The sequence below is a fragment of the Danio aesculapii genome, chromosome 25, assembly GCF_903798145.1.
Source record: "Danio aesculapii chromosome 25, fDanAes4.1, whole genome shotgun sequence".
Lineage (NCBI taxonomy): Eukaryota > Metazoa > Chordata > Actinopteri > Cypriniformes > Danionidae > Danio > Danio aesculapii.
The window spans coordinates 1778089-1801024 of NC_079459.1; the positions used below are offsets into that span (position 1 = coordinate 1778089).

The following is a 22936-nucleotide window of genomic DNA, read 5'->3' on the forward strand; positions in this document are numbered from 1 at the left end:
GCTGTTAAAACTTTGTATTTGTTTGACACTCCTGCTGAAAAACCCTGATTTTAGCTGGTCGACCAGCCTGGTTTTAGAGGTGTTTGGGCCATTTCCTGGTTGGTTTCAAGCCATTTCCAGCCTGGTCTTTGCTGGTCAGGCTGAAAAATGACCAGCTAAAATCGGCTTGTCCACCCTGGTTTAAGCTGGACATAGCATGGTTTTTGGTTGGGCTCCCAGCATGGCTAGCTTTATCGGGTCATCTCCAAGCCTGCCCAGCTAAGACCAGACTGGAAATGACCAAAACCCCTCTAAAACCAGGTCGACCAGCTTAAAAACAGCCAACCAAACTGGTTATTGTGAGCAATTTTTCCCTTTATTTGTTATTTTACTTTTACCTATCGAGTTTTTGTACTTTTATATAAGTCTTTTCATATTTTTGTGTACGCATCTGGCATTGTTTTGTATATGCCGTTCATGCATCAAGATCCAATGCACGGCCGATCGCTTTCACTCCAAAATGGCGGAATCGCGGTGCTGTAGCAGTGGAACGTATTGAGTGTCGCCCCTTGGTGATCCTACGCTCTTTGACCACACGGTGTTTAGGGAAAGCTTCGTCCTGGCCGGAGTTTTCAGTAAGTATCGGGTTCAGTCACCATATACTGCATTTTCGTGTGGACAAACAGCGAAACCGCGTAGAAAAACGTGCGGTTTTGAAATTAAGTGTTCGTTTGGACAGGGCCTTAACAGCGCTAAAGGGTCCGTGTAATTAGACCCAAATTTGTCTTTCAACCATGACAAGCCGAATTTGGACCTTTTTCAGTCGTGTGACTACGCAGTTCACTGGTTTAATGCGCACTAACATGTGTCCCTCGAGTGTTTTAATAATAACATTATATAATTCAGCTCAGGACCAGCACTCTGCAGGCCATAGGCGTGCTTAAACATGCCTAAATATACAACATATGATATCCATTGGCAGTGGGCGTGATTCATTCCTGTGTGCTGTGTGAAATGAAACATAAAACCTGAAAGATTTACAAGATTTACACACTCATCAAACCAGCCGAGCGCAGGTAGAGCGGCACAGGTGTGTGTGAGACATGGAGGAGGCTGTGGAAGGTTGTGTTGGGCTTGTGTATGATCTGCTGATGGTCATCTGCGTTGGCTTTCTGCTTCTGCGAATCGCTCAGGGACGGTCAGTGAGGTGGTTTGTGCTTCTGCTGGTTTCTGGAGGGATTTTGAGCTGTTTGGTGCATTCAAGTGCACTTAAAATAGGGCTCATGAGTGTGCTGTGTAGTGTGGTCCACTATGCGGAGCGAGATGTCATGATGACTACTGCCAACAAGGCTGTACTCATCACGGGTAAGATGATCACATCATGTTTTTCTTAATTTATATACATTATGAATTATTAATTTTAACACTTTCTAAATAAGTTTTTATATTTTCTAATAACTGATTTCTTTTATCTTTGTCATGATGACTACATATTTTTCAAGATGCTAGTATTCAGCTTAAATCACATTTAAAGGCTTTTAGGTTAAAGTTGGGGTAATTAGGCAAGTGATTGTATAATAGTGGTTCATTCTCTTGATAGAAAAAAAATATTGCTTAAGGGGGCTAATAATATTGACCTTAAAATGGTCTTAAATTAAAAACTGCTTTTATTCTAGCCGAAATAATACAAATAATGCTTTCTCCAGAAGAAAAAATATTGTAGGAACAACTGTGAACAATTCTTTCCTCTGTTAATCATGGTTTGGGAAATATTTGACAAAGACAAACAAATTCAGGAAGGCAAATAGTTGTGACTTCAACTGTATATTCTGTATTGTGTATGTGTGTTTACAGTATTGTATGTATATCGTTATTGTAAAATATACTGTAATTTTCAAACTACAAGTTTAAAATACAGCATAACAACAGTAAAATACAGTTCATATTACACTAAATACTGTGTCATTTGCAAAAAAAAATCATTAACTGTATGTTATGGTCATTTTAAAATTTCAGTTCTCACTATTATTAATTTTCATACTTTAGTCTTCATACTTTCATACTTAGTCATTTTTGTCTTGTTTCTAGTCCAAATATCTAAAAGCATTTTCTAGACAAATGAACATTTAACTACACTGTTCCTATTTTAACTACACTGTTCCTATTTACTGTGACCTTTTATGTGAAGCTGCTTTGACACAATCTACATTGTATAAGCGCTATACAAATAAAGGTGAATTGAATTGAATTGAATTGAACATTTTTGTCTTGTTTTTAGAAACAATAAGTCAAAATTTAGTGATTTATTTTTTTTTCTTTCTCCTTAAATCAAGCAAAATAAACCACTGGGTGTAAAGCAAGATCGTCTGAAAACAGATTTTTAGGGTAATGAGGCAAAAAATGTATTTAAAAGATAATAATAATTTTGCTAATAATTTTGACTTCAGCTGTACATTCTGAATTCAAAAGTACACTTGTTTACTTATTTAAAACAAGTTGAAACAACACAATTATTATGCTTTTTTTTGGGGGGGGGGTGCAACTTAATTGTTTTATGTTCAATCCACTTAAATTGGTAAAAATTATTAGGTTAACTTAATCAATTTGTGTTTAAACAACATATATGATTTATGTGGAACCCAGCATTTTTTTACAGTGTAACTTACTGACAGCAGTTCTCCAGTAACATACTGTAATTCAATTACATCAGAAATACTGTACTTATATTTACAGCACCAATTATCTTGCTGTGTATGTTTACAGAAATGCATGTATGTCTTTACTATAAAATATACAGCAATTTTCACAATGCAACTTTAAAATACAGTATCATACTGCATAATTACAGTAAAATACAGTTCATATTTTAGTTAAAATTGTTAACAGTGTATATTTTGGTCAAATTTTTTTATATAAGAAAATGAGTTTCAATTTCCAACATTATTAATTTTCATTTTGTTCCAAACAATATATCTTTTCAGTTATATGTAAGTTATTGTTAATTTGAAACTAGATTATATAAATTCATAATTCCACAGTAAACTATTGGAAACCTGCCAAAAAAGGTTTTACTTCACCACCAATCAAAACGAATTAATAAATGAAGACTGATGTAGAACTAAGATGTTTTAGTTTTGTTAAAGTTGAGCATTTTTCCATCACAAATGTCCATAGAGTCATTAACAAATCAATCTAATTCTCATAAATATATATATTTTTACTTTTGAATGTGTTTAGGTTCAATTTTATTAAAAGAAACATGAATATATCATGGTATTATTGGATGTTATGTCTTTTTGGCTGATAATAAAACTATTAAAGCAACGTTTTACTGTAATCCAGTGCATGATGATGATGATGATCAATACATCATATCTGTTAATCATAGCTTATTAAAACATGTTTCAATTGTTTTTTAAAGCTATAAATGCTGTTTTAAGTCAGTTTAGTGTAATTTATGTTGAAAATGGCATCTATTTAAGGAAACTAGTCATGTTTAGTACAGTAAATTATTGGAAACCTGACATAAATGGTTTACTTCACCACCAATCAAAAACAAATTAATAAATGAAGACTGATTCAGAGCTAAAAGCTTTTAGTTTTGTTAAAATTGAGTGTTTTTCCCTTTCTTAGGTGTCTAAACAGTCATAAACAGATCTAATCCTTATAAATATAGATTGTTTTTTACTTTTGGATGTGGTTAATTTTATTAAAAGAAACATGAATAAATAATGGTATTATTTGATGTAATGTCTTTTTAGCTGATAATAAAACTATTAAAGCTATGTTTTACTGTAGTAAAGTACATGAGGATGATCAATACAGCATATATGTTAATCATAGCTTATTAAACCATGCTTCAGTTAGATTTTTCTAAAGTTATAAATGCTGTTTTAAGTCAGTTTCATGTCATTTATGTTAAAAATGACATAAATTTTAGGCAACTATTAATTTTAGAGCCATCTTTTAGTACAGTAATGTTGTAAAAATCAGGTTAATCTGCAGTCATACACAGTCTTCAAGAACTCCATGAGTCTGCAAGAGCCTATCAGGAGTTTCTGACAAGTCTGCAAGTCTGTTTAGCAAGTCTAAATTGAGTCTATAATATGTTTTGAGGTGGAGAGGAGATGGCTAAACAAAGCATGCAAATGAAGTAGGTAGGTGAATAAACCACACAAGTTTTTTAACAAAAGGCTTTCTTTGGCCTTAAAGTATCACCCGAAGACAAAGGAGGGTCTTTAAAACCCGTAGCATTTGCATCACTTTGGCTCAGCCAGTAGTCTGGAAGACACAGGTTTATTGTCCCTCATAGCTGGGCTGTTACAGTATCGAATGAAATGATATAATTAAAAAACAAAGAATATATCTTTTCAGTTATATGTAGAATATAAGTTATATGAATGTATTTTCCACAGTAAACTATTGGAAACCTGACAAAAAAAGGTTTTACATGCTGTTTTAGGTCAGTTTAATGTCATTTATGTTAGAAATGACATCTATTTAAGGCAACTATTAATTTTAGAACTATCTTTTGGTACAGTAAACTATTGGAAACCTGACAAAAAAGGTTTTACATGGTGTTTTAGGTCAGTTTAATGTCATTTATGTTAGAAATGACATCTATTTAAGGCAACTATTAATTTTAGAACTATCTTTTGGTACAGTAAACTATTGGAAACCTGACAAAAAAGGTTTTACATGCTGTTTTAGGTCAGTTTAATGTCATTTATGTTAGAAATGACATCTATTTAAGGCAACTATTAATATTAGAACTATCTTTTGGTACCGTAAACCATTGAAAACCTGACAAAAAAGGTTTTACTTCATGATTTAGTACAACATTTTTAGTTTTGTTAAAATTTAGCATTTTTTCCCTTCACAAATGTCCAAACAGTCATGAACAGATCAATCTAATTCTTATATATATATATATATATATATATATATATATATATATATATATATATATATATATATATATATATATATTTTTTTTTTTTTTTACTTTTGGATGTGTTCAATTTTATTAAAAGAAACATGAATATATCATGGTATTATTGGATGTTATGTCTTTTTGGCTGATAATAAAACTATTAAAGCTATGTTTTACTGTGGTCAAGTACATGATGATCATCAATACAGCATATATGTTAATCAAAGCTTATTAAACCATGCTTCAATTGAACCTTCGCTAAGCCACACCCGAAAACCGCCACACACCAATCGTGGCTTATCAACCGTAGCTACGCACAGGAAGCCTGTCAAGCTTTCGAGTGAGGGAAACAAGCCAAAACGTTGTGCATATATGGATTATGTAAATCTGACACCCGGTGTCCTAAAAGTTTGGACGGGATGGTGGAATTTTTTCCTTTTTCAAAACCTAAAACCCAAGAGGAGAAATGCCAGCGTGGATCGAGCTCTGTGAGGGGCGCTAAAAGAGCGGAGATAAGTTGGTTTTGTTTTCGATATTCCTGACATATTTAGTGATAGACGGCAATAACTCGCACACCTCTTACCCTAAACAGATCTAAACTGTGTTTCCAACAAAAATACAAAGCAGGTTCTGTTTCCCAGCTGTCTTTTTCTCTTTTTTCGCTCTATTATTAGCACTGCTCTGTTTAAGCCCTCGCCATAGTAGTCATGCTAATAGCAGTCATATTTCCATCTGTTATAAGCTATGAATATTTGAAATTACACATCAGCTGAACAAAACCGAGATATGATCACAATCTGAGCACTTGCACTCAATATACTTCACCCGCAGCTGTTTTTCAGTCATTTGTAATCCTCATGGCCATGTTAGAGCTACAGTTCACTGATGTTTTCGTCAGTTGTTAAGAGATTTAGTCATTATACTGGGTTAGTGTCTGCTTTTATATTGGCTGTCAGATTAATATTTGCTGGTGGGGAAAATCTATTTGTTTATTTCTGCTATTTATACTTTGATATGTATTTCAATGTATTCGTTTTTTCCACTTAACTGCAAATTAGAATAGAAACGGTATGAAAAGCACTCAAACATACTGACAGCTATAGCTACTGTACATTGTTATGGGTCAATGATGCTAATATTTGGCACAAATCCATCAATTTCCCCATATTTCATTGCACGGCAATTAATCTATCAGGCGTTTTGGCTAAAAAATAGAAATCACGGTTTAATTTGTTATTATTAGATTATTTTTAGCATATGAGGTGGCTAGGCTAACCTAGCTGCAATTTTCTAAGTTATTTTCTAATCGGTTGCCTATTATGGGGTGAATATACCCCTGTAATGCATACTGCAGCCCTTTTTTTAATCTGACTTTCTCGGATATCTCACCTGTTTGCCAAAATTTATTAATTATATCCCTGGCAATGTCAGCGCATGCATATTGTAATAGACGTGCCAGGCACAAAAGCTTGACAGGCGTAGCAACAGTAACTAAGGAGGGCGGGGCTTAGCGAACGATTTTTAGGTCAGTTTAATGTCATTTAAGTTAAAATGGCTTATTTGATTCAACATTTTTGAGGCAACCATCTAATTTCTAATAATGAGAGAGATTTTTACATTACATTAACACAAATTTATTTTTGTTAATAAAATGTCGCGACTATGCATAAAGCCCTAAATGGTTTTGATAAAACATCTTTGTAATCTGTGATGAAATGCGAGCTGGAGTGTTTTAAATATTGTTTGTCTGCCATCCTGATGAGCTTTGAACTTTAGTGGCCTTGTTTTACAGGACCGTAAATCACTGCAGCATTCCAGTGACGTCACTTTACACTGATTGGTTTCCGTCCAGATTAAGATCATAAACGAACATGACTTTGCCGCATGATTAAGTGGATTCTTTCAATGCCTAAAAACCACAACAGCTAAACACGATTACCCAGAAGCACTGAAAAACACAGATGGTTTATCGCCCATCATTGTAAAAAAAAAAAAGCTGCGTTTCACACGGTCGATTTGTGAAGGAATCAAGTTAACTTATTAGTTTTTACACATTTTAAGTGGATTGAGCATAAAACAAGTAAGTTTTCCCAAAAAAATAATCAAGAATTGTGTTGTTTAAGCTCATTTTAAATATGTAATTTTGTTGAGGGTCTATATACTGTAAAAAATGCTGGGTTCCACACAATTCCTTAATGTTCAGGGTGTCCGCGTGGTCTTAAATAGTAATAAAAGTTGGTAAATCAATGTGGAGAAATTTAAGGCCCTTAAAAACTATTAAAAAGTCCTAAATGCTATTTTGCAAGGTATTCAATATCATATAATTTTTGATTATGGTGGTTGTAGGCTCAATTTTGCATGAATAATATCTGTGAATATCAGGTTGCTGTGTAGTTCATGAAATCAATGCAATCCTACTAGATTTGACATCATGCTGCTTTGTTTACTGCAGTTCTATAGGCGCCAGCCTGCTGAATTAGCTAGATTTAATAGATTTTTATTCGGTATATGAATAATGTTTTAGTTTTGGATTAGTTTCTTACGTTAATATTTTGTAAATATACAATAAGTTAAAATCTGGCCAGTGTTTCTGGTTGAAAAGTGGCTATAAGGTGTCAAAATGTATGGAAAGAGTCTTTATAAAGGTCTTAAAATGTTGTCCCGACACAAACTTATGTTAACTTAAACATTTTTACAAATGTATGTGGATTGAACATAAAGTAATTAAGCTGTCCCCCCAAAAACTTAAGAATTGTGTTGATTTAAACTCATATTAAGTAGTTTGAACAAGCAGCAAAAGTATTTTTGTATACTTAAGTGTACTTATGTAAGTGTTTGTTTTTATATTAATTTCAGTAATATTAACTAATATACAAATGTTTATACTCTCAGAAAAAAAGCTGTCATTAGGGTGGTACTTTTTCAAAGGTACAAATTTGTACCATATTAATACCTCAAGGGTACATTCATTCAATCATTTTTCTTCAGCTTAGTCTGTATTTCAGAGGTTCGCCACTGCGGAATGAACCACCAACTATTGCAGCATTTATGCAGCAGATACCCTTCTAGCCACAATCTAGTATTGGGATACACACACACACATACACACACTCATACACACTCATACAATACAGCCAATTTAGTTCATCAATTCTCATCTCCTAAGGGTGACACGGTGGCTCAGTGGTTAGCACAGTCACCTCACAGCAAGAAGGTTGCTGGTTCGAGTCCCGGCTGGGACCGTTGCCGTTTTTGTGTGGAGTTTGCATGGTCTCCGTGTTGTCGTGGTTTTCCTCCATGTGCTCCGATTTCCCGCACAGTCCAAACACATGCGCTATAGGTCAATTTATGAACTAATTTGGCTGTAGTGTGTGTGTGTATGGGTGTTTGCTGGAATAGTTGGCGGTTCATTCCGCTGTGGCGACCCCTGATAAATAAGGGTTTAAAGTGAAGGAAAATGAATGAATGAATATTATATTAAGGACTTGCTTAATTTGCATCTAATTGGATTCGCGTTGTAAACATTAAATAAAAGCTCTTATTTTTTATTGAATGTTTTACATTCTTAGTGACTATACTCCCAATATCATTCTGCATAAATCCACAGATTTTAGACAAAATTCGGTGCTAAAATAACTAAAAATGTCTACAGATTTTGTCTCGCCCTGCCTATAAGACAAACGAATATTGGCCTATATTGTGTGTAGTTTTTGTCTTCTCTGCTGGATTTTGCACAATAGTTTTTAACATATTCATATTTATGTATATAGAAACCTTATTTATTACTATTATTTATTTCGTAGTTCATACTTGCGTTTACTTTTTCACATGCCTATTTTGTTAAATAAGTATTTTATATAATATACAGTTGAATTATTAGCCCTCCTGTATATTTTTCCCCAATTTCTGTTTATGGGAGAGAAGATTTCTTCAACACATTTCTAATCATAATAGTTTAATAACTCATTTCTAGTATCTGATTTCTTTCTTTGCCATGATGACAGTGAATAATATTAGACTAGATATTCTTCAAGACACTACTATACAGCTCAAAGTGACATTCAAAGGCATAACTAGGTTAATAAGGCACGTCATAACAATGGTTTGTTCTGGAGACAATCCAAAACTAATATTGCTTAAGGGGACTAATAATATTGAGCTGAAAATGGGTGTAAAACAATTAAAAACTGCTTTTATTCTAGCCGAAATAAAACAAATAAGACGTTCTGTAGAAGAAAAAATATTATAGGAAATACTGTGAAAAATTCCTGAATCTGTTCAACATCATTTGGGAAATATTTGAAAAAGAAATGGACAAGAGGGTGAATAATTCTGCCTTCAACTGTTCATTATTGGCGTTGAGTGTGGACGGCAAAATAAGAATGTCAATGTCCTCATACAGGGAAAATGCTCCTTACTGTGCATAATATGACTACACACTTTGAATCTTGAGTTTTTAGCATGTGTTTTATCGCGCAGGTTGTGACTCAGGGTTCGGTCATGAACTGGCCCAGGTTTTGGACCGTGCGGGGATGCGTGTGTTTGCAGGAGTTCTGGATGAACTCAGTCCTGGAGCTCTGAAACTGAAAGAATCTGCATCTGTAAACCTCACCGTCCTGCAGTTAGACATCACCAACAACACACAGATCTCACAAACACATCAGTTCATCAAGAGCCAAACTGGCAAAACGGGTAACTGTTGAGTGTGTTGTTGACATCTGATGGGGAATGTTGATTTGGGTTAGATCGCCATCAACAAAACAGTCACTCTAAAGAGGTAAAGTCTAGATACTGGATACAGCTGCAGATACTTGCATCAATACAGCATCATATGTGTGACACTATAACAATAATTAATATTGTTACATTACTGTTAAATACTGCATTAGTTACATTACTAATGCTGCAATAGTTGTTGGTTCATTCCTCTGAAATACAGACTAAGCCGAAGCAAAATGATTGAATGAATGTACCCTTGAGGTATTAATATGGTACAAATTTGTACCTGTGAACATTACTGAGGGTTAGGTTTAGGAGTAGATGTTAATATAGGCCAATTAATGGATAATTCAATAGATAATATAGATCTTGTTAAATTCCGACTGCAGCTGTATCCCCTCTAGCACTAAAACCCACTAAAAACGACAAACTCAATTTTTCAGATGTTAGTATCAGTATGTTAGTCTTAAGGTATAGGCCAGTGTGCTCCAAAACAGTGACAAAATTCACATTTAGGAGATGGAAACATTAAAAACTTGCAGTTTGTCTCTTCCGTTGTGTCAGTTGCGTCATGCCATGGCACATTTGGTCAATTGCGTCATGCCATGGCACATTTGCTATTTACATTGCAGACTTTGTAAAGGTAAAAACTGAATGCTTCACTAGCAAGAAAACAGTTAAACAGAGCATCTGCAACGCGAGGATAAAGAACGAGCCTCCTCCATTCAGCCTCTTTACTTTCTCTTTACTTATACTCTTTACTTTACTCCTTTACTTTGGTGCAGTAAGGAAACAGTGGAAACTCAATCCACTGAAGATGTCTGTTAGCCGACATATTTCATTTAAGTAAATGGATCAACAATTTTTATGGCATCACCTCATGCTTTAGCTTCTCATCAAATCTTCTGACCAACTATAAGGCTTTAAAAACAACTGGAATTTGTTAATTATTTTTTTATTTTTCTTTAATGTGTGATGATGTATATACCCATTCTATATATATTAAAAGCATTTTTGGAAATATTTATTTTCATTTTCTTATACTGTACTGTGATAATTTATATTTAATCATTTTTTACATTAAATTTATCTATACATATTCTGGCCAATCAAATGCTGTATAATATCTGACATGCCCCGCCCCTTCTTCTCATTGGCTTTTCATTTGATGCGCTTGAGCTCAACCACTCTCACTGGAAGAGCTGTGATTTAAAAACAAAACGCTATTGACTGTTTTTTTTAAAAGGGAGAAGCTACTCTTATATTTAATAACTAAATATACTTTAAATACTACTTAAAGACATAAGTTATATTTTTATATTTTATATATAAAGATATGTTATATTTTTAAAGTATAAAATTGGACTGATGCAGTTTAAATGTTACTTTTTGTAACATTTTTCTACATCTGTAAAGATATTTGTGTACTGCTGTACATCCTGTGTGTATTGCGTGTTTGGACCTGCATAGGCACATAACTAACATGCTCTGCGGCGAACTTTAGAGCAGCTTTCAGTTGGTCAATGGCGTGGTCTATTCCAGTTCCTTAAAATAGCAACGCGTCAACAATGCGCCTTCACACACCTCCTTTATAGACCAGCACACCCATGAGTCCACAAAGTGGCACAAATGGATTTACTATTTAAACAACGTGGCTCAAAATGTAAAAATTAGAGTTGCGTTGGTCTGAAAATAGCAACAAATCGCGCCAAATGTGCCTTGCACCTTATTGCGCCAGGGTGTTTGATAGGGCCCAAAGTGTTGTCATTTAGTTTAATGTGTCTGTTGCGTGCAGGACTCTGGGCGCTGGTGAACAATGCGGGAGTGCTGGGGTACGTCTGCGATGGGGAAATTCTGCCAATGAAAATGTATAAATCGTGCTTGGACGTGAATTTCCTGGGCAGCGTGGTGATGACGCAAACATTTCTGCCTCTGATACGACAATGCAGAGGAAGAGTGATCAACATCACCAGTATGGCAGGTAATACTTGATCATTACATCTTACTTTGAAGAAAACAGACCAAACACACGTTACTGACACAAAACAGGGTAATAAATTGCAGGACATCAACCAAAAAGTGTATGAAAGACACTTCAAATTTTATTTTAGTATCCAGGCATGAACAAACTGTTTATACTAGATGCTGGATTGGTCAGTCTAGGCTGGTCAATATATGTTGGTCAGTCTAGGCTGGTCCTTTTATGTTGGTCAGTCTAGGCTTGTCAGTATATGTTGGTCAGTCTAGGCTGGTCAGTCTAGGCTGGTCCTTTTATGTTGGTCAGTCTAGGCTGGTCCTTTTATGTTGGTCAGTCTAGGCTTGTCAGTCTAGGCTGGTCAGTCTATATTGGTCAGTCTAGGCTGGTCCTTTTATGTTGGTCAGTCTAGGCTTGTCAGTATATGTTGGTCAGTTTAGGCTGGTCAGTCTAGGCTGGTCCTTTTATGTTGGTCAGTCTAGGCTGGTCCTTTTATGTTGATCAGTCTAGGCTTGTCAGTATATGTTGGTCAGTCTAGGCTGGTCAGTCTATATTGGTCAGTCTAGGCTGGTCCTTTTATGTTGGTCAGTCTAGGCTGGTCATCTCATGTTGGTCAGTCTAGGCTGGTCAGTTTATGTTGGTCAGTCTAGGCTGGTCAGTTTATGTTGGTCAGTCTAGGCTGGTCAGTTTATGTCGGTCAGTCTAGGCTGGTCAGTTTATGTTGGTCAGTATATGCTGGTCAGTGTATGTTGGTCAGTCTAGGCTGGTCAGTTTATGTTGGTCATTCTAGGCTGGTCAGTTTATGTCGGTCAGTCTAGGCTGGTCAGTTTATGTTGGTCAGTATATGCTGGTCAGTGTATGTTGGTCAGTCTAGGCTGGTCAGTGTATGTTGGTCAGTCTAGGCTGGTCAGTCTAGGCTGGTCAGTCTAGGCTGGTCAGTTTATGTTGATCAGTCTAGGCTGGTCAGTCTAGGCTGGTCAGTTTATGTTGATCAGTCTAGGCTGGTCAGTTTATGTTGGTCAGTATATGCTGGTCAGTGTATGTTGGTCAGTCTAGGCTGGTCAGTTTATGTTGATCAGTCTAGGCTGGTCAGTGTATGTTGGTCAGTCTAGGCTGGTCAGTTTATGTTGATCAGTCTAGGCTGGTCAGTTTATGTTGATCAGTCTAGGCTGGTCAGTTTATGTTGGTCAGTATATGCTGGTCAGTTTATGCTGGTCAGTTTATGTTGATCAGTCTAGGCTGGTCAGTATATGTTGGTCAGTATATGTCGGTCAGTCTAGGCTGGTCAGTATATGCTGGTCAGTATATGTCGGTCAGTCTATGTTGATCAGTCCAAGTTGACTTGTTTGTATTTATTCAAGAATGATGTGCCAACAATGTGTAACCACTGTTTAGGCCTTCTGGATGGATTGATGTATGTGTGTGTTTGTGTGAGTGTGTTGTGTGTGTCTCTCTCTGTTTGTTTGTGTTGAGTCTGTTTGTGTGTTTGTGTTGTGCGCCTAGTGTTTTGTATGTTTGGGTCTGCGTTGAGTGCGTGTTTGTGTGTGTGTTAAATCTTTTGTGGGTGTGTTGTGTTGAGTGTGTGTTTGTCTGTGATAAGAGTGTGTATGTGTGGTTGAGTGTGTGTGTGTGTGTTGAGTTTGTGAGTGTTTTATTGTTGTCTGTGTGTTTAGTGTGTTTGTGTATGTGTGTTGAGTTTGTATGTGTGTGTGTTTATTTTGTTGTGTGTGTGTGTGTGTTCAGTGTGTGTTAAATTTGTCTTCAGGAAGATTTTAAGTTATTTACTATATATTGAACTAAAAATCATCTCTTTTTTTATTTAATTTATTCATTTTTTATTCATGAGTATTTTTTTTTTGCATAATCTCCCACTGAATTATTTTATGTAACGTGTTTTTATCAATCTTGATCTTGCATGTAATAGTCATAAGTTGCTATAAACATACAAACACACACACAGATCCACCAAACATGTAGACTAATGCCCTGTAATGTGTCTAAACCCCCATATACTCCAACAGTGTTGTAACTAATTCTTTTTCTCCAGGAGAAGTTCCTCTTGTTGGGTTTGCAGGTTATGGTGCGTCGAAAGCAGCGTTGAGCGTTTACAGCGGAGCGATCAGACAAGAGCTGTCCCGCTGGGGAGTCAGAGTCATCACCGTTCAGCCTGGAGCTTTCAGAACCAGTGAGTATAAACCATATTAGCATACACACCAATGATCTGTAATGCTGTGTATTAAACAACCTAAACAGTTATGTTAATGTCCCACCTAACCCCACCCCCACCCCTCAGAGTGACATCACTATCTCTATTGACTGCATGTGCAAGTCTGCAGCCAGATACTATTGGCTATTGATTTTGTCTATTAAAATGCATGAGCTCTTTAGGGAAAATTTCATTCCAGATTCCAGAAGAGGTAAATGAACAATTGTGAAAAAATCTGTTAACGTTTTTCATTTGTATTCTGTAGCAGACAGTTGATTTTTTTTTTATGGCCCGTTTCCACTGAGTGGTACGGTACGGTACGGTTTGGTATGCTTTTATGGCCGTTTCCACTGTAAAAGGCGTACCGAACTGAACCGTACCGTACCACTTTTTCGGCACCCTTTCGAAAGGGTACCAAACATGAGAAAGGGTACCAAAAGGCGGAGCCACACGCGCAGCTGAACGCTATTGGTTTACAGAGATACGTCATTCGCTTAAGCAACAAGCCAGAATGAAAACAAAAAACCCGCCATGTTTGAAAAACACAGCGAGAGGTTATAGCGGAATGATATATACATATAATAACGAGCCATGGTCGATCTGGGCTTAAACAAACCTTGTCGTCGTCTTGATAAACAGCCACAAAGCCATGGAGTAGAGCAGATTTACCCTGTGCCGCGTAGCGGTTTCGCTTTCTTGCTAGCGCTCGCGTGCGTCTAACATATTTGAAATCACAAACTTCTTGAGCTGATGATAATAACCTGCGCTTGATTATTGATGTGCTTTTGAAACCCGATCCTGTCAGACACTGACAAACACCAGAGTGAAGCGCGAAGAAACAAAGGAGAAGCCGGAAAACAGGAGCACATTATTTTTCAGCAAGCATGAACAAAATGCCATGTATAACTAACTTCTTGTCTTCACCTGCTGGACTAATATGAACCGGGAATGACAGAATTACTCTCTAACAGAGGCTACATGTGCTGCTGAAGATTACAGACACAGATGAGAGGTTTACACTGACTGTAGGCTATATTTTGTGTTGTTTTGAACCTAAATACTGACGAAATGTCTGCTATATGTAGTTCTTCTGTAGTTGGTAACATATCAGAGACTGTAAGGGGCTGTATGTGTCTATACTGTTCATTTATTTAGTTAGTTATTTAATATAATTACAGACGGTACAGTAGTCTATTTCGCAGTTTCGTCTAGTTTCGTCATTGATCTGCAGTTATAATCAACTTATGTTCATTGAAAGGTTAGTAATAAACATTATACAGAAGTATTTACGTGTGTAAAGCATCTGTGTTGTGAGAAGTGCTTCTCATATGATATGTAAGTGACCCGTACAGCTTTATTGTAGACATTTCCTCGAGTGAGAATGACGTCGACTGAAACTTTCTGTCATACACCACGCCCACCAAAAGGGTACCCTTGTTAGTGGAAACGCAAGCCTGATAAAGGTGACCCGTACCAAACCGAACCGTACCGTACCAGTCAGTGGAAACGAGCCATTACAGGGCACCCCTGGGATCCTCCAAATGAAATTCAAGGCTTTTTAAAGACCTTATTAATACTTTTTCAAATGAAATTCAATGCCAACTTCATACCCATTCTGACAGAAGAATAAGGGAAAAGCGTCAAATCTGTACAAATTTTGAACTCTAGAAAATAATTATGTACAAGTGGGCAACTTAAATTAAACATTTTATTTCAATTATCAGTTATAATTAATCGCCGTCCACCCAGTAGCGAATACGAAGGTCCAACTGCTTACTTTTTGTCATCTTATTGAGATCTTGTAAAACATAACCACAAACCCGTTGGCCTTATTGACCTGGTCAGTCAGTTCTTTAGTTATAAGCAGATCCGATTTCACTAATATATGCAGTTTTGTAGCTTCCACACGAGTCAGGAAACACAGGAGTCTGTAATGTTCTCATTCGATGTGTAAGACAGGATAATGCTTCTAATTTAGAAATTTCTTCATTACTGATAGCCAAAGCTGTTTCAGTAACCGAAGAGGTCTCCGGTGCACAGAACTGCACAATAGCTGGTTGGCGCTGATGAGCAGTATTACACACGGTGTGTTTGGCACCCCTCATATGGGAGTCCAGAGCCGTAACATCCATCATCGCAAGCTTAAAAGATTTCCGGCACCAACCGCGGTATGCGTCGCGGACATTTCCTGGCACAGGCTTGACCCGAATGTAATTCGGATTCCTTGGCCAAAGCGAATTAAACCGACGCTTTCCCATTTTAGCCGACAAACTAGGCTAGCGACTATCTTGTTCTGTACTCACTTGCCTTCTAACCATAGTTAGCATGCTTTCTGCTATGACGTGGAGCGCGAGGTGCACTCAACGTTATGCTGCATGAATTTTTAATTAGCTTACATTAGTAACAGTTAATTTCGTTACGGTATGAACTTAATCCTAGGAAAGCCAAAAATTAATGAATAAAACAAGACCTTTGTAATGAAATCCAAGACTTCGTATAGTAAATTCAATGCTATTAAATTGAGATGATCAAATTTAAGACTTTTCCAATGCTTTTAAGACCCCACGGGTCCTGTTTTAGCTGTAACCGTTAAACTATAGTCAACCTGCCTGATGTTTGCAGATATCCTGGGCAGCAGTGAGCAGTGGGAGCGCGCTCAGGAGCAGATCTTCAGTGGTTTATCAGAGGAGGTGAAGGACTCTTACGGTGAAGAATACATTCACTCGATGCAGAAGCGGCTGCTGGATATGTCTTCAGTATCAAGCGAAGACAAGGGGCCGTTTCTGCAGTCTTTAAAGCACGCGATACTGTCCTCCAACCCTAAACACTTCTACTACCCCGGGGCCGGAGCGTGGGTGCTGACTCTACTGTACAGATACTGTCCGACGGCACTGTCTGATAAAATCTTCTCCGGGATGTTTCTGAGCAGCGTCCAGCCTGCAGAACTCGCCGCAGCGACTCCACATTAAACCTTTAGGCGTTTTGCACATTGGTTTACATGATGATGATCTTTTAGGAGGGGTTGGTAGTGCAAACGTATATATAATGTTTATTCGTTGATGGCTTTTGTGAAATCACAGACGAATGGCTGAAACCTGAGGCAAATTAGTGCTTGTAATGGTCACAGTATACATTATCAGAGTCACAGTCTGAGAGATTCCTGCTGCATAAAATTAATGAAAAAAATATATGTTAGCGGTGACCCACAGCCAATGAGACCGCAAGATTTAGGGTAGTAAGAAATTTGGGGAGGAGTTATGGACCTACAGTCATTAAGAGATAGCAAGATTTAGGACAGCTGGAAATTGGGAGAGGGGTTATAGATCTACAGCCAATGAGAGAGCAAGAAATAGGGCAGCTATAAATTGGAGGAGGGACTTACAGCCAATGAGAGCAAGATTTAGTGTGGAGGGAAATTTGGGGAGGAGTTACAGCTAGATTTACAGTGCATCCGGAAAGTATTGATAGCGCTTTACTTTTTCCACATTTGTTTGTGTTACAGCCTTATACCAAAATGGCATAAATTCATGTATTTCCTCAACATTCTACACACAATCCCCCATAATGACAATGTGGAAAAAGAGTTTTAGAAATCATTGCAAAGTTATAAAAAAATAAAAAAGCTTAAAAATCATGCGTACATCAGTATTCACAGCCTTGCTCAATACTTTGTTGATGCACCTTTGGCAGTGATTACAGCCTCAAGTCTTTCTAAATATGATGCCACAAGCTTGGCACACCTGTCTTTGGGAATTTTGGCCCATTCCTCTTTGCAGTACCTCTCAAACACTATCAGGTTGGATGGGAAGCGACGGTGTACAGCCATTTTCAGATCTCTCCAGAGATGTTCAATAGGATTTAGGTCTGGGCTCTGGCAGGGCCACTCAAGGACATTCATCGAGTTGTTGTGAAGCCACTACATTGATATTTTGGCAGTGTGCTTTGGCTCATTGTCCTGCTGGAAGATGAACCGTCGCCCCTGCATTGTTTGGTTAATTTCATTAATGTGATACTACCTTAATGATTATTTCCAATTTAAAAACAATAACACTGACGTCTGGCACATCATTCGTTTTAAGAATTGGTTAAGAAACTCAGGTCAGGATCTACTACTGTTTTCAATGATGGTACATTTAATTGTCAAAAAACCCTTCAGATGTTACTAGTGCACCATCCACTAGTACTTTTCCCATAAAAGACAGTCTTTTAACAATGCATTTGTGGTTACCAAACAGAAAAAAAACTAACTACTAATAAAACAAAATGTCCATTGCATAAAAAATAAAGCATTTACAGATAAAACGTCTCAGTCCTGCGGCTTCATGAAAGCTCGTTTGGGTCTGATATCGTCAGTGACGTTGCTGTTTACGTCCTCTTCTTTGTTTGAGACAGCGCTGCGATCTCTTTTCTTGGCAAACTTTTTCCTCATGCTCTCAACCAAACTTTGATACCTGTAAAATAAAAGCATAAATCAACATCTTCCTCTGCTTGTGATGTCCGCATTCGAAACCATTACCAATTTTTAGTTGACCAGTGGTTTGAGCGCATATCAAATTTGCAAGGTCACAGGATTTCATTAAAATTGAGCTTCGTTATGGTCACTATGGTCTCAATTGTTTCTCCACTAGAGGGCGATCTGTGCAATATAAAGTTACAAGAATTGCACTAATCCATTCCGGTCACCGCCCCAGTAGCCAAAAGGTTTCACAGTTTTAACTTGATCTCGGATTATTTTTATGAATTTTGTTAAATATTTTAACGAGATGTGTAAAATAATAGTTAAAAATAGCTAACTCTCTTGTTGGGCTGTTTAGCAAACAATATATAAGCCTCAAAAACGTCTAAATGAAAACATATTATGCAGAGACTTATCATTTAATGATCGTAGGTGACACGCCAAGTTTATTTATAGGTTAAATTTAATTTACTTTCAATTTAAAGTTCGTAATATGTTTGGGAGTCAATTCTAATGCATGTTTTGGTTGGGTTTTTGTTGCATTTACAGTTTTGACCAGCTCTAGCATGTGCTGTTTTGAACTGCTTTAGCGAAGTAGTTGGTAAAATAGTTTCGACACTTCTTTCCCCCCATACCTATCCTCCGTTTTATATAACAGACGTGTAGATTACAGATATTACAGATGTTTGTTTCCTCGCTCACCTTATAGCCATCTCTTCATCTGTGATATCGGTTTCCATTTTGTTCATGCTCTCGTCCTCCTCTTCTTCATCCTCTTCCTCTCTGGGTGCGTTCATTAGTAACATTAGTTTCTGCAACAGATTCATTTGTGAGGAACAAACGGCACTTCAGATTACAGGACGCTGCTCTGATAACCAAAATTAAGACTCTAAATGGTTCTAATTAATTATTGAGTAAGATGTGCATTTACAGTTCATTTTTAAAGGCACAGTATGTAAATTTCCCCACTAGAGGGCGTGCATTCACAACAAACAAAGGTGTGTTTTGATGACTGAGTGTGGAATCGTGGGAGTTGTGTTTTAAGTCAGAAAAACATAGATATAAAACACTGTTCTAGTGGCTTTTGAATATTTTAATATAAATAAAATCGTACATTTTGTGCCTTTAACTTATTCTTCAGATCATGCTCCAATAACGTGAGCACAATAATTGAGAAAAATTAACAAAATGGAGGAAAACGACTGTAAACTGATAAAAGCTTTACCTCGATGTCAGGATTGAAGCCTTTGAATGACATTCTGCCGTAAACCAGATCCTCACAGGGAACGAAACTTCTCTCCTCGATGATGTGGTTTCTGGTAAAGTTAAAAATTCCTCGTCAACTTTTTGATAAACCATCAGATATTCATAAGGCATCAAATGTCATATTGCATTAGAACTTGAATAATTTCTAATGGGGAATATGCAGAAGGACTTTTAATTTTCAGGTAACCTGGTTCAAATGCTTCTGGTGAACTGTATGCTAGGGCTGTGCGACAGATATTGCGATTTGATTTGAGATTTAATTGTCAAATTAGGTGCTGGTTGTTGTATTTCCTCATGCTGGCAACAATCCTGCGACAGCTCTTACTAATTACCTGGTTTTGTTCGGTGTCTGTGACTTTGAAAGCTAAATATTCCCATATTACTGATGTGCTGTTTTTCTTTATTAATTAGTCTATGAATGCGGAAGACGCCATCATCTTACTCATCTGTTTGTTTTTATTTTATTGTTGGCGTTCCGCATAGTTCAGTTGTGCAATTCTGATTGGGCAGGATGAAAGTGTGCTCACTCAATTGGCTTGAAAGACTTGCCAAACACAGACGGCAGTCATGCATTTGCTCTGTGTGGGGGAAATTAAATACATATACATTTCATATCGCAGCTTAACTAAATCGCACATTTCAAATTGTGATTGGATTTCGATTAAATCGCACAGCCCTACTGTATGCAGTTATAGAATCAGCACATTTAGGTCCTGTCTTCTTTAAAAATCAACGATCTTCACTGCCGGATTGATATATGATATAAAGTGGGCCTCGAAATGTACAAGCACTGCATTAAATCACATTTTTCCAAGCCATATCTTTAAAATAAGATCATTTATTTTATCACAGTATTTTCAACGGAGTTTCCACACTCGCCTGCTGATCCTGACAGGTGCGTGCATGTAAATGGCTTTTCATCTCGTTTTACGCTTGAAGAACTAAATGAATGCTTAGATCTATTTAACGGATTATATTTTAATTACATTACAACATCGATACTGTAAAAGAAACCAAAGAAAAATAAACAAAGTCTCATTAACCGTTCACCGGAAGTTTATCAGTATGGGAAGAAACACTAGCTGTTGCATATACCCTATTGAATCGGTCAGGTATGTCACCACCTACTGGTTGTTTTGGCCTCATTGATCTAGAAAAATATTTGAGACGTTTGTGAATTTTATTTGTTAGTTTGTTTGTTTTTTGGTCAATATTCAACCTTTGGAATTGAATAATTTTAAACTGCACAAAAGAAAATATTTTAGAGTGTTGCAAACCGGTAACTATTGACTTTCATAGTGTTATGAAAGTGGCTTCTAAAGCTAGCGGGGAACACTTCTCCCCAGCTCAAGTGCAACAGCTGGTTTTTGTGATAGTGTTCACTTATAGTTGTTTGTGTGGTGATGTTGTTCACAAGTGTTTGCAGTAGTTGGAATAATCTTTAATGCCAAATTAACTGTGTCTTCATTTCTATTTATTATTTTGCGTACTTCCAAGTGTGCCTAAAGGGTGAGTGCCTTATTTTGTATATCTTTTCGCCTGTTTATGGTTGAGAGAGGAAGCTCAGGGAAGTTTATGTTGTTGATTTTTGCATTAGGTAAGCTAGTCCTCTAAACCTTGGTTAGCTGCTTTCTGTTTGTCGTTTTAGGCTATCCTCGCTCAGTTTTGACCTCTAGTTTCTGTTAAAGTTCCTATATTTCTATTAAATTAATTCTTATGATTATTTTCTCTAAACTTTGTGTTGACTCTTCACTCTGGAGCTGAGGATTGAAGGGTGTTCTCTACGTTGATCTTTTTTTAATTAGTTCTAATTCAATGTTATTGACCAAATTTTGGTCTTCTGTGTTACACCTTTGGCAACGCAGTGGCGCAGTAGGTAGTGCTGTCGCCTCACAGCAAGAAGGTCGCTGGTTCAAGCCTTGGCTGGGTCAGTTGGTGTTTCTGTGTGGAGTTTGCATGTTCTCCCTGCGTTTACGTGTGTTTCCTCCGGGTGCTCCGGTTTCCCCCACAGCCCAAAGACCTGTGATACAGGTGAATTGGGTAAGCTAAATTGTCCATAGTGTATGTATGTGCGCGAGTAAGTGTGTATGGGTTTCCCAGTGATGGGTTGTGGCTGGAAGGGCATCCGCTGCGTAAAACATATGCTGGAATAAGTTGGCGGTTCATTCCGCTGTGGCGACCCCTGATTAATAAAGGGACTAAGCCGAAAAGAAAATGAATAAATGTTACACCTTTATAAGCTTTAATAAGGTCATAACAATAGTATTTTCCCCCCTGGTTAAAAGGTTTTCAGCTTTATTAAAAATATTCTTCTTTTGTGCTAAAATGCATGACAAGATGCACTAAATGATGACAATTTGAATTTGTGTGTGAACTGACCCTTTAATTTAGTAAAGTGTTGATTTGATGTTTTTGATTGAGGCTTTTTTTATGTGCTAGAAATGGGTTTCCATAGATATTTGTTGTCATACACAAATTCATTCATTGTGCATCCATTTACAGTGATGAGTGGAAAAACTAATAAAAACCAGTTGTTGAAGTCTCACTCTTTGGCCTTAAGCTCGGGCAGATCCAGAAACCAGTGTTCATCACTGATGATCCGCTTCTCCTCCTCATCCAGCTGCTTCTTCACCTCCGCATCCAATCCTCTCTGCATGAACTACAGATGATGGACAGATGAGAAGATGGACGGACAGAAAAAGAGACAAGCAGATGGACAGAGACGGACACAAAAAGACAGACAGGAGTACGATGATCAGACAGATGAAAAACAGACGAAAAGATAGAAGGACACATGGAAAGATGGAGAGAGAGACAGGTGAAAAGATGGCCAGATAGACAACAAAAGAGATGGAGGTAGATAAAAATGATGGGCAGACCAAATGACAAGACAAAATACAGGGACAGATGGAGGAAAAGATAGATGGACAGAAAGAAAAAGAGCGACACATTAAAAAAAAATGATGGAAAAAGATTTATTGACCGACCAAACGACAAGATAGACAAGACAGACAGAAAGACAGAAATACATGCAGAAGGAGGCAGATAGATTGACGGACAGACAACAAGACAGAGGCAGATGGTAGGACAGACAAGTAACAAGTACACGGACAGACGGATGAAAATAACGGACATAAGGAAAGATGAACAGATTAATGGACATACAATATGGCAGATAGAATGACGGACAAACAGAGACAGCGATGAAAAGACAGACACGAACACAGAGAGACATACAGTTGTCAATCTGTCACGTGTTTTTGAGCGAGTGATCTAACTTACAGCTTTCATTTCAAAACAAAACCGACCTCAAACATGAGCATTTTAGCACAATCTCAATGAGAAGTCTCAATCAATCAGAAGTTCATCAAATTCCTCCGACACTGGGAGAGTCGGCTAACA

At 37.1% G+C, this 22936-nt stretch overlaps 2 protein-coding genes across 2 annotated transcripts in view; one reads left to right on the top strand and one right to left on the bottom strand.

Moving 5' to 3' along the window:
* The first annotated feature begins 1081 nt into the window (after positions 1 to 1081).
* On the top strand, positions 1082 to 17934 carry hsd17b2 (hydroxysteroid (17-beta) dehydrogenase 2). Its single transcript, XM_056452370.1, has 5 exons — positions 1082 to 1344; positions 9392 to 9604; positions 11427 to 11612; positions 13654 to 13791; positions 16435 to 17934. The coding sequence occupies exons 1-5, from the start codon at positions 1083 to 1085 to the stop codon at positions 16779 to 16781; spliced, it is 1146 nt and encodes a 381-aa protein (XP_056308345.1). The 5' UTR covers position 1082; the 3' UTR covers positions 16782 to 17934.
* Positions 17926 to 22936, bottom strand: part of mphosph6 (M-phase phosphoprotein 6) — a 5209-nt gene continuing 198 nt past the window's right edge. The window contains exons 2-5 of the mRNA XM_056452371.1: positions 22081 to 22193; positions 19494 to 19584; positions 18971 to 19080; positions 17926 to 18263 (exon numbers count right to left, since the gene is read on the bottom strand). Of these exons, the coding sequence (XP_056308346.1) occupies positions 18119 to 18263; positions 18971 to 19080; positions 19494 to 19584; positions 22081 to 22193 (459 nt within the window). The 3' untranslated portion in view covers positions 17926 to 18118. The remainder of the gene's footprint in view (positions 18264 to 18970; positions 19081 to 19493; positions 19585 to 22080; positions 22194 to 22936) is intronic.